Source organism: Diceros bicornis, chromosome 10 (genome assembly GCF_020826845.1).
Source record: "Diceros bicornis minor isolate mBicDic1 chromosome 10, mDicBic1.mat.cur, whole genome shotgun sequence".
Taxonomy (NCBI): domain Eukaryota; kingdom Metazoa; phylum Chordata; class Mammalia; order Perissodactyla; family Rhinocerotidae; genus Diceros; species Diceros bicornis.
Window position 1 is genome coordinate 42,652,736 of NC_080749.1, and position 13,688 is coordinate 42,666,423.

Here is a 13,688-nt window from a genome sequence, read left to right on the forward strand (position 1 = left end):
CATGTAGCAGTACTTCATTTCTTTTTATCATCAAATAATATCCCATTGTATGGATATACTACATTTTATTTATGCATTCATCAGTTGATAGATATTTGGGTTGTTTCTACTTTTTGGCTATTATAAGTAGTGGTACCATGAGCATCTGTGTATAGGTTTTTGTGTAGCATACGTTTTCATTTCTCCTGGGTATGTATCTAGGAGTGGAATTGTAGGGTCATATGGTAACTCTATGTTTCACATTTTGAGGAACTGAGAGACTGTTTTCTAAAGCAGTTGTACCCTTTTACAATCCTACCAGCAGTGAATGAGGGTTCCAATTTCTCCACATCCTCATCAGCACTTGTTATTATCTGTCTTTTTGATTGTAGCCATCCTGGTAGGTGTGAAGAGGCATCTTACTGTGATTTTTTTTTTAATTTCCCTGATAGCTAATGATATTGAGCATCTTTTCATGAGATTCTTGGCCATTTGTAAAACTTCTTTGGAGGAGTGTCTATTTAGACATTTCACCCATTTTTAAATTGGTTCATTTGTCTTTTATTATTGAGTTACAAGAGTTCTTTATATTTATAGATATAAGTCCCATATTAGATATATGATTTGCAAATATTTTTTCCCATTCTGTGGGTTGTCTTTTTACTTTCTTGTGTCCTTTGAAGTGCAAAAGATTTTAATTTTGATGAAGTCCAATTTATCTATTTTTTTTCTTTTGTTGCTTGTATTTTGGTGTCATATTTAAGAATCCATTGCCATATTCAAGGTCATGAAGCTTTATCCCTATGTATTCTTCTAAGAGTTTTATAGTTTTAGCTCTAGTCTTCGATCTATTTTGAGTTTTTTTCTAATAAGGTGAGAGGTAGGAGTTCAAATTCATTCTTTTGAATGTGGATCTCCAGTGTTCCCTATACCATTTGTTGCAAAGACTATTCTTTCTTCGTCGAATTGTCTTGGCATCCTTGTCAAAGATCAATTGACCATAAATGTGGACTCTCAATTTTATTTCATTTTGCTAGTCCCACACTGTCTCGATTACTGTAGCTTAGTATAAGTTTTGAAATTGAGAAGGGTAAGTCATCCAATTTTCTTCTTTTTCATGATTATTTTGGCTCTTCTGGGTCCTTTGAATTTCCATATAAATTTTAGGGCCTGTCAATTTATGGAAAGAAGCCAGCTAGAATTTTGATTGAGATTGCTATAGTAGTGCTATCTTAGCAATATTAAGTCTTCTGATCCCATGAACATGGAACATCTTTCCATTTATTTAGGTCTTCCTTAACTTCTTTCAACTATGTTTTGTAGTTTTTAGAGTATAAGATTTTCACTTGCTTTGTTAAATTTTTTCTTTAGTATTTTATTCTTTTTGATGCTACTATAAATGGAATTGTTTTCTCAATTTAATTTCTGGGTTGTTCATTGCTACTGTATTGAAATACAATTAATTTTTGTATATTAATCTTGTATCCTGTGACCTGCTGAATGCTTTATTAGTTATAATAGTTTTTGGTGGATTCCTTAGGCTTTTATATATACAAGACCATGTCATCTGCAAACAGAGATAGTCTTACTTCCCTTTCCAATCTGGATACCTTTTATTTCACTTTTTTGCCTACTTGCCGTGGTTAGAACCTCCAGTACAATATTGAATAGAGGTGGTGATAAGATGGACATACTTGTCTTATTCCTGATCTTAGGGGATAAGCATTCAGTTCTTCACCATTAAGTATGTTTGCTGTGGGTTTTTCATAGATGCCCTTTATCATTATCTATTATATTGAGGTAATTCCCTTCTGTTCCAAGTTTTTTGAGTGATCGTGAACGGATGTTAAATTTTGTCAATTTTGTTTCTGCATCTATTGAGATAACCATGTGGTTTTTGTCCTTTGTCCTACTGATATGGCTATTAAATTAATTAATTTTCAGATTTGAAACAAATCTTGAATTCTTGGAATAAGTTCCAGTTGGTCATGGTATACAATTCTTTTACATGTTGCTGAGTTCTGTTTGCTAGTATTTTGTCCAAGATTTTTGCAGCTATATTCATAATAGATATTGGTCTGTAGTTTTCTTTTCTTGTGATGTCTTTATCTGGTTTTGTTATCAGGGTAATACTGGCCTCATAGAATGAATTGGGAAGTGTTCCCTCCTCTTCCATTTTTCCATTTACTCTTTAACCCACTCAATCATGGAACTAGAGTGTATCTTGTTAAGGCCATCGATGACCTCCATGTGGCCAAAACCACCAGATACTTAGTTTTAGACCTTGTCCAAGCAGGTCCTTCAGCAGCATTTGGCAAGTTGAGCTCCCTCTCCTTGCTGATACAGTCTCTTTTCTCGACTTCACATGCCTGGCTACCCTTCTACCTCCGTGGATGCCCTTCTCAGTCTCCTTTGCTGGTTCATTCTCCTCTACTCAAACTACATGTTGAGGTCTTAAGACTTGGCCCTGAGTCCCACTCCTTTCTATTCTACACACACTCTAAACTAACCCATTCCCATAAATCCCTTTCCTATAACTCTCAAATTTATACAGATCTTTATGTTTAACTGCCTATTCCACATCTCCACCTGACTGACTCACATATAACATGTCCCAACCTGAATGCTTGATTTTTTCTGCCAAATCTGTATCTCCATTAACTTAGCCATGCATATCAGAAACCTTGGGTCTTAATTAACACCTCACTTTCTCCCTTAGCCTCCAAGTCTGTACTTATCAGTAAGGAGTCCAACTCCTGGTTAAAAATCTACAGTGATTTTTCAGGCTTGACTATAGGCAATTACAAAGGCTTTACCTGGCAGGCCTCATGGGGGAAAGCTGCCCTCCGCACACCAGCCTTGGTACACAGTCAGTGCACTGCAGTCTCTGAATGGAGTTGCAGTCAAGGACTAGGCCCCTCTGGCCCGTCATACTCTTTTGCTCTTCCCACATTTGTATTCCTAGCCCTGGCGCCTTCATTCCTAGGTCTCTTTATTTGAGGCCTTGAGCCGAGATCCTCTTCAGGTACCTCTGCTGATGTTGGGGGAGGAATGGAGGGGAAAACTCTGAAGACACTTTTCTCCACTCTGACTCAGTACCCTGTACTTTTCTACTCCCACTCCTTCCCCTCACTTCACCCTCAACCTCAGAGTCCATAAAATTGAAGAGTCTTTTGTTCAAGGCTCTCTCAATAGTCTATGCTGATCTGCCTGACCCTTGACCCGTGTGCCATTCCATAAGGAAAAATGGAACCGGGGGAGTCGGTGCTCCCTCCAGTTTTTAGGCTCTTGCTTATGCTATCATGGTAAGTGATTAAAGCCTTCACTCTTTCATTTTTGGCTTATTGCTTTAATTAGCTACTCAGACACCTGACAGCTTAGCTCTCTCTCTCCAGCTCAGCTGAGTTCCTGACAACCAGGTCCTGTTTGGTCTGTCTCCAAATTAGATTTTCAATACATCCATGTTTCTCCAATCTGCCTGTTGCCACCTAACCCAAGTCACCACTATCTCTGGCCCAGACTCTTGTTGTAGCCTTATAACTGAGCTCCAGGATTTCCTTCTTGCTCCCTTCCAAGCCATTTACCATAAGGAGCCAGAATGATCCTTAAAAATTTTTTAAATCGTTATCATTCCCCTGCTTAAGACTGCTTTATGGATTTCTTTTACTCTTGGAATTAGGTAAATTCTTACCTCTAGGACATCCTGAATTATCTTGCCTCTGTGTGAGCTGGCCTCTGCCTACCTTTCCAGAAAGTCTTGTTCCTCTCCCTCACTCATGGTCCTCTTGCCACATCCTCTTCCCTAGACAGTAAAACCCCTTCCCTCTTCAAAGCCTTCAGACATTTGGCCAGTGGCATGCTGGGGGTGGGGGTGGGGAGCAGTCAACCTGGACAGGTGGGAGTATTTTATCATGGACTTTGTTTAGAATTGCCAGTGCATGTGCATGGTCAATCAAAAGCAGAATGACCTTTAGTTGGTTTTATTATTTTTTAGTTCTGTTTAAACAATATACTTCCTTTATTGCCTGTACCAGTGCCGACCACTCCCATGGCTTCTTCCCCTTGCCTCCTTGGTACACTGCTGCACCATGCACCTCTCGACAGACATCTCATCCCCCTAATTTCCATCTTAATAACTCCCATTCATTTCTTGGGCTAGAGTTTAAATGCAACTTCCTCAGTAAAATTTTCCTTGACTCTCAAATTTACATTTGATTTCTCACTTATAACACCATTTTTGTTTTTTTTAAGTAGCATCTATCAAAAATTTTAATTCTAAATCAATTTGGGTATTATACTTGAATGTGAACTTCATCAGGGCAGGCACTATGACTTTCATGTTTCACATTCATGGTTATAATCCCAGCAGCCAGCAAAGTGCTTGGCATATAACAGGTGCTCAGTGCATATTTGTGGAAATGAATGAATGAATTGTTTGTGGAAATGGAGGTCAGACACACATCATCACAGAATCAAGAAGAGACAGTGCACTGAGGAATGAAAGCAAGGTGAGGAAGTATAGACAATTCTTTTGAGAAGTCTGTCTATGTAGTGGATGAGAGGGATAGGTATTTTCAGGAGGCAGAAGTGGGGATAAAGAGATGTATTATTTTTAAGGTGTTATTTTAAGACTTGGGCAGGTTTAACCGCTAATGAGAAGGACCTAGTAGAGTGGTGTGCACTGGAATCGCCTAGAAGGCTTGTTAAAACAGATTGCAGGACTACATTTCTAGGATTTCTGATATAGTTGTTTGTGTGTGACAACCAATTTGCATTTCTAGCAAGCTTGGAGGGAATGCTAACACCGCTGAAATGGGGACCACACTTTGAGAACCGCTGAGATAGAGGTTGGAGAAGGCTGGACAGGAGGCTCCAGAGTCCAGGTGGGGAGATTTGCCCTAGGTAGGAGGAGGAGTGCCATTGTACAGGATGGAGGGAAAAAAGATGGGTCCAGACCCAGGTAGACTTAAAGGAGAGGGAGCAAAAAGTTGTCAAAACTTCCCCTCTGATGAATCCTGTTTACATTATGAGGTAGGAATTGAGGTCTTCTGATGACAGTTGGGAATGAGAATGGAAAATAGAGTTAGACGTTAGAGGAGAATAGAGAGGTTGGTATGGTCCTTGTGAGGAGTGAGAGAGCATAAAGCATAAGACAGACATAATAGCATTGCTGACCAATGTTGGAGGCTCAGGTGAGGTTGGCAATCATATACCTATATTGGTACCAATCGGCTTTGTTGTATCATTCAAGTTACTGATAAAAATAGTAGCAGCTGAATAAGGTTCAAGGGCAATCAGATCATTCCAGAGGTTGGTATCCTAAAAATATCTCAAACTAACTAAGCGTGACTCTCCAGCTGTGTAACATACACAACCAGGAGGGACCTAGCATGACTCAGAATTGCCTCTGAACAAATCCAGAGAGATTCCTATGTATCATCGTTGTTCCCGAAGATCTATAGTCACAGATATTTTATCACATCCCTCACTGCTAGTGTGTTTGTGCATGTGTTTAGTACTAAATTTAAATTTTTCTCACTTACAATCAAAAAATTTTTCTTTAAAAAACATCATTTTGCATTGAGATACTAAAAAACTTCCACGTAAGAAAGATGAGATACAGAAAGATGGATATTTGCTTTATTCCACTCACTCTTCTGCATCCTATCCACTTGTTGATCGCATGGAAAGAGCTATCAGCTTGTTCAGATTTCAGTCTCTGACATATCATTTTGGGTTATGTTGGCCACCAGGAACCAAAAGTGACAAGAAAGGAAGAAAACGGGAACTGTAATTTAGCACTGCACAAATAAAAACGCTCTCTGCTGGTTGTGGTAAAGGTCAGGAGAGCTGGAATCTGGCAGGCTGTCAAGCGAAGGAAGCTTCTGAGCTGTAGGAAGCTGAACAAATAGATAGTCTGGGGAGTGAAAAGCCCTGAGCACCTCTAAACCCACGCTTCCACCTGGGAAACGATAACTGGCTAAAAGTGACAGAGGACGGGGACAGCGCTCTTCGCAGAACCTCAAGGAGAATACTGTAGTTTTTAAAAATGTCCCTAATATTAGGGCCATGTGAAATACATGTTGATTTTATTAGTATTAGTTTACTTATTTTTAATAATGACATCTATTAGAGATAGAAATGGAAAGAGAAAATGATGCAAATAATATGACATGTGATTCAAGAATCCAAGGAGTGTAGGGATTACATGCACATACACCTACATAGGTACATTCAGATTCAGAGTGAGAAGGCTGATGCTCTGACAGTTATTAAATAATGAAATACTTTCATGCTGGTTGGTGAACAGCTGCTGTCCTGAGCTCCTTGAGTGCCCCTTGCTGCCCCAGTCTCCCTTGCACCTTCCCCTCCCCCTCCTCACATTCTAGCAGCTAAGGAGTTAATACCAGCAGTGGGACTCCAGGACTCCTAACCCCCACATTAAGGTCTCCACTTGGACTGGTCAATAGCCCACACCATATTGGTTGTTAAATATCTTAATATCATCCCTGTACATAGATATACGTTGCATAGAATTACCTTCATATTATGAGTTGTCTGATGAAGAATTATCTGCAACAGGATTACCTGGGCCACTTGTCAAAAATGCAGATGCTTGGGTCCCACACACTGGACTCACTGCACTCTGGGAGAGGGGCCAGGATATGCATTTTTAACTCTCACCCAGGTGATTCTAGAGCACCATGTCAAATATAGTCTGCATTTTCTGGTGTACAGCAAATCTGTCCTGTATTCCATCTAAATGCCAAGTCCTTGAAGGGAGGGTCCTAAGTCCTAACACTCTTGGTATTCAGCACTGTGCCTGGCTTAGTGCTGTTGACAGATAATGAAGAGGAAGGATCATTGATTCGGAAGTGTATGCTGAAAGGGTAAGTTAGGTTTGATGATGCTGATGATGCCGATGGCAATGGCTAATCCTGGTGAATGCTTAACATGTGCCAGGTACCATGATAAGTGCCTTAGATGCATCATCTAAGTGGATCTTCTTAACAACCCTAATAGGTACTGTTATTATCTCCATTTTATGGTGAGGAAACTGAGACTCAAGATGTCATCATTGGGAGGAAGTCGTACTCCAATCTTGGTCTGCCTGATTTCAAAGCCCATATTCTCTCTTATTCACTGAGCTCTGCTGGCTCTTAGATTAGAAAACAATTCTAAGATAACTTATAAATCAGATTCTTTGGTATCAATCTTTTCAGTTTGCTTTCGTTTCAAATTTGTTTGTTGTATTTTATTATCTATGTGGAGGGGAGGTAGGCATGGAGGATGAGGAGATTGTAAAAGCTATACTCTCTGACTCGCAGGAACCAAGGTGAAGGAAAATGAATATAGGAAGTAGAAGGTATATATAAATATTCCCCAATACTTAGAAACCATTGGAAACGTTTTAGCTAAATAAAAATAAAATAAAATAATAAAGTACTAACTGAAAAAAAAAGGTTAGAACATCGCAGCTGTCACTGGACCTTGAAAATCAAGTTAAGAAGAGAAAAAGATTTTGAGGTTGTACCTGGAACTCGAGTACTAAGGACAGGGAATCAAGATGAAAACTCATCGTCGAGAAATAATGAGGGCAACTGTGATTTTTGAAAGATCATCAAGTGTCTAGCTGATGCCTGGGCTTGACAATGGGCAAGACAAGCGGCCTGGACGTGGAAAAATTAAGGCAGCTCATAAGAGGAAGTGGACTAAAATGATAACTGAGCTTCATACGCGTTCAGGTTTGTTTTGAAGTATTCTGCCCGGAAGCTGGGATTAACGAGATCACAGAGTATTATGATTTGATTCCAGTTAAAGCATCCTTATGCACTGAGCTTAATGAAGAATGGCTAATTAACATCTTTTGAATGTAAGAGAAAAAAGGAATATACATCAGGATTGTCTTTTCAAGGCAAAAACAAACACAAAATCAAAATCTGGATAAATGGAATCAGAGTGCTTATTCAGACTTCAATATATCAATCCCAGTGCTTTTCTTTAGACACAGATAACTTTCTAATCATCCTTGATTCATTCATGACATATGGGGAAGACTAGATTTTATTCTTACTGGGATCTGGGCAAAATCCCCACTTCTCATCTCTTTCATATCGGCTTGTCGTGGCACACCACAGTAAGTCGTCTTCCCGCCCTTCCCGGATACATTCATGATGCCACTGATGGTTATACTGGAAGGGAAACATGCATGGTGTCCCATGGGCATTCCCTTTAATTGTATACAAATCTAGGAGAAAGAAAAGGACAAAATCAAGTAAGTATTATGTCAGCTTTATCATTGGAAACTGTCATATAGGAAATGCATTTTTGTCAACTGAAAACCTGCAATGGGCCAGGCCCTAGCTCTACCACAGCGAATCCTCAGGTACTCACTGTCTAGTGTATGTAAAAGTGCAAGGCTGAGTGCTGGGGTCAGAGGAGGTGCTGATAAATGTTTTGTTTATGTAGTTATCTACTTGTTTATTCACTATGGTGCACGGCTACAGTAGCATACATATATGTGAATGAATGCAAAAGAAAATTAATTGGAGATTTTACGTTAAAATATCTTCCAATCCCCAAATACATCAGCCATCAGCATCTGTACCTCAAGAGTTTTATAGGATTTATTAATGTATTCATTCAACAGATATCTATTGAGCACTTAATGTGCCCAGCACTGGGGATATAACAGTGAACAAACCTTTCATAGGGAGCTCCTGTTCTAGTGGGAGAGAGAAAGAGAAAGCAAATATGCGAGTAAACGTATAATTTCAGGTAGTGATAAGTACCCTGATGAAGAACAAAACAGGGTAAGAAGATGGAATGACTGTGTGTGTGTGTGTGAGGGGTGGAGGAGCGCTATTTTGGATAGGGTGGTTAGGGAAGGCCTCTCTGAATAAGAAATGGGTGAAGCGAGGGAGCACATCTTCAGAAAGGTGTTGTTCTGGCAGAAGGAACAGTGAATATGACGGACCTGTGACAAGAACGTGTGTGGGGTGAATGAGGGAGAGCAAGGAGACGCGACGAGGGGGTGGAATCAGGCAAGTACTCTGATCAGATTTCTATTTTTAAAGACTCGCTCGGGATGCAGGGTGGTGAACAGAGCCTACACAGGGAGAGGGTGAAACGGGATGACTAGCGGGGAGGCCTCTACAGTAGCGTAGGAGAGACAGGACAGTGCTGAGGTGGCCTGCTGGCTGGCTTTCTCAGAGTATTTCAATAATCGGTCATCCTTGGCCTTAAGCAGGAAACAACAACAACTTTTCACGACTCAACTGGGGCTTTCTATGAAAGGGGATCAGGGCCACCTTCAACTAAGTAAATAGGTCCCAGAGTGAAAGGATGGGCTGTGGAGATTCCTACCCCTTTCCCACAATTAGCAGGGGCTGGACTGAGCGCACATCATCAGCCCCAGAGGTTAGGTATTTCAGGACACATCTTGAGGTTTCAATCCCCTGCCTTCTACTCAGGCTTCCCCTGAAGACATTGTGAGTGTGGTTATAGGGCTAAAAGGTTAGCATTAAACAAAATGTCAAGTTCTTCCTTAGAACTGTAGATTATTCGGAGTGCTGGTTTGTAGCCCTTGCTTTATTGTAGTGAGTCCTGAAAATGGCTTGCTCTTGACTCTGTATCTTTTTACCCATTTCTTTTAGGTACAGGAAAAAGTCCTGCCTTGGATCTTAGGAGTTCCTTGCTCTGCTCCCTAGGACTGGTATAGAGTTCTTAGAAAGATATGCTCTTATTAAGGCAAGCCTCTACAGAGCACGATGAGGGCAGGGACCACATCTATCTTGTTGGACTTTGTACATCAAACGCCTGGCATTGTGCCTGAGAAACAGTCAGGGCCCAATAAATGTGTGATAGATGATGAACGGATGGATGAAGGAATGAAGATAGCTGCAAAACAAAACTTGAGAAAAGGTTTGCAGTTTCAGAGTTTAACTATGCTGCTTTCTTTCTTTTACTGTTTTTTTTTTTTTTTTCTGTTTAAAAATGCCAGGGCAGGCCCAGTGCGTAATGGTTAAGTTCATGTGCTCTGCTTTGGCGGCCTAGGGTTTGAGGATTCGGACCCCAGGTGCAGACCTACACACTGTTCATCAAGCCATGCTGTGGTGGCGTCCCATATACAAAAATAGAGGAAGACTGGCATGGATGTTAGCTCAGGGACAATCTTCCTCAAGCAAAAAGAGGAAGACTGGCAACAGATGTTAGCTCAGGGCTGATCTTCCTCACCAAAAGAAAAAAAAAAAAAAGAAGCCAAATATTACAGAACTATGCAAAAGGAAAGCACCCCTTCCTCCCCCAAACCACGCTGTTTCACTCCCTGGCACACACTAAATAACCCCTGAAAATAGTCTGTCTTTAAATGCCTTGTAACAACATGGCCATCACATGGATGCCAGCCGGGCATTAGGAGGCATGGAGGTGTCCTCCACACACGCTCCATACACGGGACTGAGTTTTCACAATAAGAGAAATGGTGGCAAGAGAAGTTCTTAATATTTGTCCTGACAAGTCTTTACCTTCAAAGATCTTTTCCTTCCACCTTCATTTTCTCTCCCCCTCTTGTCCTCCTGTTCTTTCTCCTCCTTTCCATTGATTCCCAAAGTTAAGTGTTTTCTCTTTAGATTCTGAGAAGTTCTGCTTCTTTAGAAGAATTTAGCAAGTCCATTCCAAGACTCTGGTAATGCTTCACAATAAGTGAGTAAGCAACTAAAATGTATTTAGCAGAAGTCCCTTGAGGTTCCGGGTGCTGTGTACTTCTTTCATATAATATATTTTACAAATCTTTACTTATGGGCATCTTTCTAAATATATCATTTCAGGAGTACTCTGGTTTAAATTTTTCTTACCTTTGTGCAGATATTCACAAATGCCTCCACTGCCTGACATGTAGGAAATCCACTTATGAAGATATTTCCGTGAGGCCACGAGCGTGTTGTCAGGATCCACTTGGACCATGTACTGGAGCGGGCCGCTGATCATCTTCCTGTTACAGTGCCATCTCAAGGAAACGACGGTGGAATCACACTCGTATAAGCTTAATGGCTGCTCTGGATTAGATAAATTCAGGCCCAGGCAACTGCCGCCTCCTATGTTAAAGAGGCGGTGGTTTGAAACCCATTTCCACAGCATGTACTTGCTCGGCTGTTTGCAGTTCTCCAGGGTCAGTACAGATTTGCCGGCTTGAATGCATTTCTTGAGGCTCTCACTTTGGATAACGAATATTCCTTTACCTGAAACAGGAAAATAGGAGATATGGTATGGAATTTCCACATAGAATTAACCAGTGTCATAAGGATCCCAGTGTGCATGTCTAAGCTGTGATATGTCATAGTCGACAGCCATTTTGAACAGATCTGGAGTTGATGGGTGTGGTCCACCAGGAGGGCTTTATTTGCACAAAACAGAAGCATAAATGGACTTCTTGGATCTAATGGGATACCTCTGATCTAAGACCTGCATCTTAGGTATCGATCCACTCAGGAATGGTACTAACAAAGAAGGAGCTTGTCACAACTGGATAGAGAGCAGGGATTGGTCATGATATTCAGAGTTAGAGGGGAGGGACATTGGGTGCCCAGAGGTATGGTGACACTTTGGTTTTCTTCAGACAAGTGCCTGAATGTTAAGAACATGGCAGCTGAATTAAGAGCCACTGAAAAAAAAATTTATACTATCAAATTCCTGGGGAAAATGCAAAGGATGGAAGTGAAGTGCTGCTTTGTGTCTTGATACAAGATGTGATGCTGTGATGCTGGTGAGAAACAACGCTTCTACCTGCCTGCTACCCAACTTTACCCCACGTTGCTGGCCTGGAGGGCGCCTATTACACAACAGTTATGAGCTTGTCCTCCCACACGTTTTTCGAAGGTGGAAATCATGTCAAAATTCTTTAGTCTAAGCACGGAGTGTACTGAGCACATGGCAGAAGTTCAGTAAATGCTTGATGTTGATTAAACACTCTGGCAGCAGCTGCTTGGGTCTATGGTTGCCGAAGTTGCTCGCCTCAGAAGGTCTGGTCAGGTCCAAGAGCTCTTCTGTTCTCTCATTAGCTAGGCTCTCCTCTTATATTTTACTTCTTGTCCATTCTTCAAAAGTCTGAAGGGACATTTAAGGCTTCCTTAAAATGGCTGCACTCTAGGTCAAGTTGTGTTGTGTGGTAGGGGCACAGCAGGGACAGGCAGAGGCCTAGAGATTCAGAACAGTGCAGAACAAGCCTCCTCACATATCGGTGCATAAGAACAATGCTTCATTTTGGTAAAAGTTCTTTTCTTTCCCCCCGAAGTTACTCGGGCTGAGAAGAACTGATTTACGGTAACCAAAATCACTTAAGACACTGTTAAAAAAAGATTGTCAATGTATTAATGAAAACTGTACTTCATTTAACAATTGAAAACCATACTTATAACTATATATTTGAGGAGTTGAATTAGTTGTCAGAAAATTGCTTTGATCACCATACATCAGAGCAAAAGAGAAGGGAGTGTGTGTTGGGGGGAGGAGAGAATGAATAGTTTAAGGGAGATTTCATTTAGATCATGAAATTTATTTTCCTAATGAAGCCCATGCTTATTAGTAATAGTCATTCAAGATCAAATCTACCATTAGCCAATGAGATGTGGACTTTGATATTCAACCTCCTCTCCAACTCTCCTTTTTGTGACTGGGTAGAATGTTAACCTTAATTTCTACTGTAATCTACTAATTACTTTCTAGCTAGACCAGAGTTCCATTAATTTTTCACTAAAGGATAATTATTTTACCCTAATTATTCTATAGTTTTGCATCTATCTAATATATATGTTCAAGTATATCCAACTCTGCAACTCACTGGCTGGACCTCAACCCTCTGGGCTTCACTTTGTACACTAAGATAGGTGAGTAGACTACTTGGCTAGTGGTTGAGAGCTCTGGAATCAGGCAGACCTGCCAAAGATTGGCTTTGTAGCTTTGGGCAAATTTCTTGATCTTTGTGAGCTTCGCCTTTCCTCTTTGAACTGGGACTGTGGATGATACTGACCTCATGGGGATGCTGAGTATTCCATTAAATAGGCCATGCAAAGCACACTACGCCCCACCTTGGCAAGGGAAGGCCTCAGTAAATGTGAGTTGTTGTTATTATTATCCCTCTGGCTTCCTGATTCTTGATCTGTAGATCCAGCCGTACACCTGATTGAACACCTGTAGAGTGCTAATTTGAGCACACCCCACAGACTTCTCTTCTATCATTAGCACAAAAGCTCATTTTAACTTTAGCTTCTGCAGCACACAAAAGCTTTTTAGTTTTAAACAATTCTGAAATACCACGCTACCACCTTTGATGGAGGAAACAAGATAACAACAACAAGATAACACAATCCTTGTCTCGTTTGTTCAGATATATGTGTAATTATGAATTACAAGTCTTCATCGGTTCATCTTCCACACTAGCTACCTGTAAAGTCTATACTGTAGCTCTCTGATAGGAAAGAAAAATACGTGATGTTGATAAGTAGTGTATGGATGGGTGAATGGGTGGTCTGTGAGTAAGTGTACATGAAAATTATATATCACTAAAGTTTGGGGTGAATAAACAATGTTTTTAAACATCCAAATTATTAAGTGTTAAGAGAAAAGGAGTGATAGAATCAGAACTTCTGAAGTCACATCAGTGATCATAAAAATACCTTTCCAAAGCAGAAGATATTAGACAGACTCAATCC

General features: G+C 40.6%; 1 protein-coding gene across 1 annotated transcript in view; it reads right to left on the reverse strand.

The window, feature by feature from the left end:
* Positions 1-13,688, reverse strand: part of PLA2R1 (phospholipase A2 receptor 1) — a 112,239-nt gene that overhangs the window by 82,919 nt on the left and 15,632 nt on the right. The window contains 2 exon segments of the mRNA XM_058549073.1: positions 8,054-8,227; positions 10,836-11,219. Of these exon segments, the coding sequence (XP_058405056.1) occupies positions 8,054-8,227; positions 10,836-11,219 (558 nt within the window).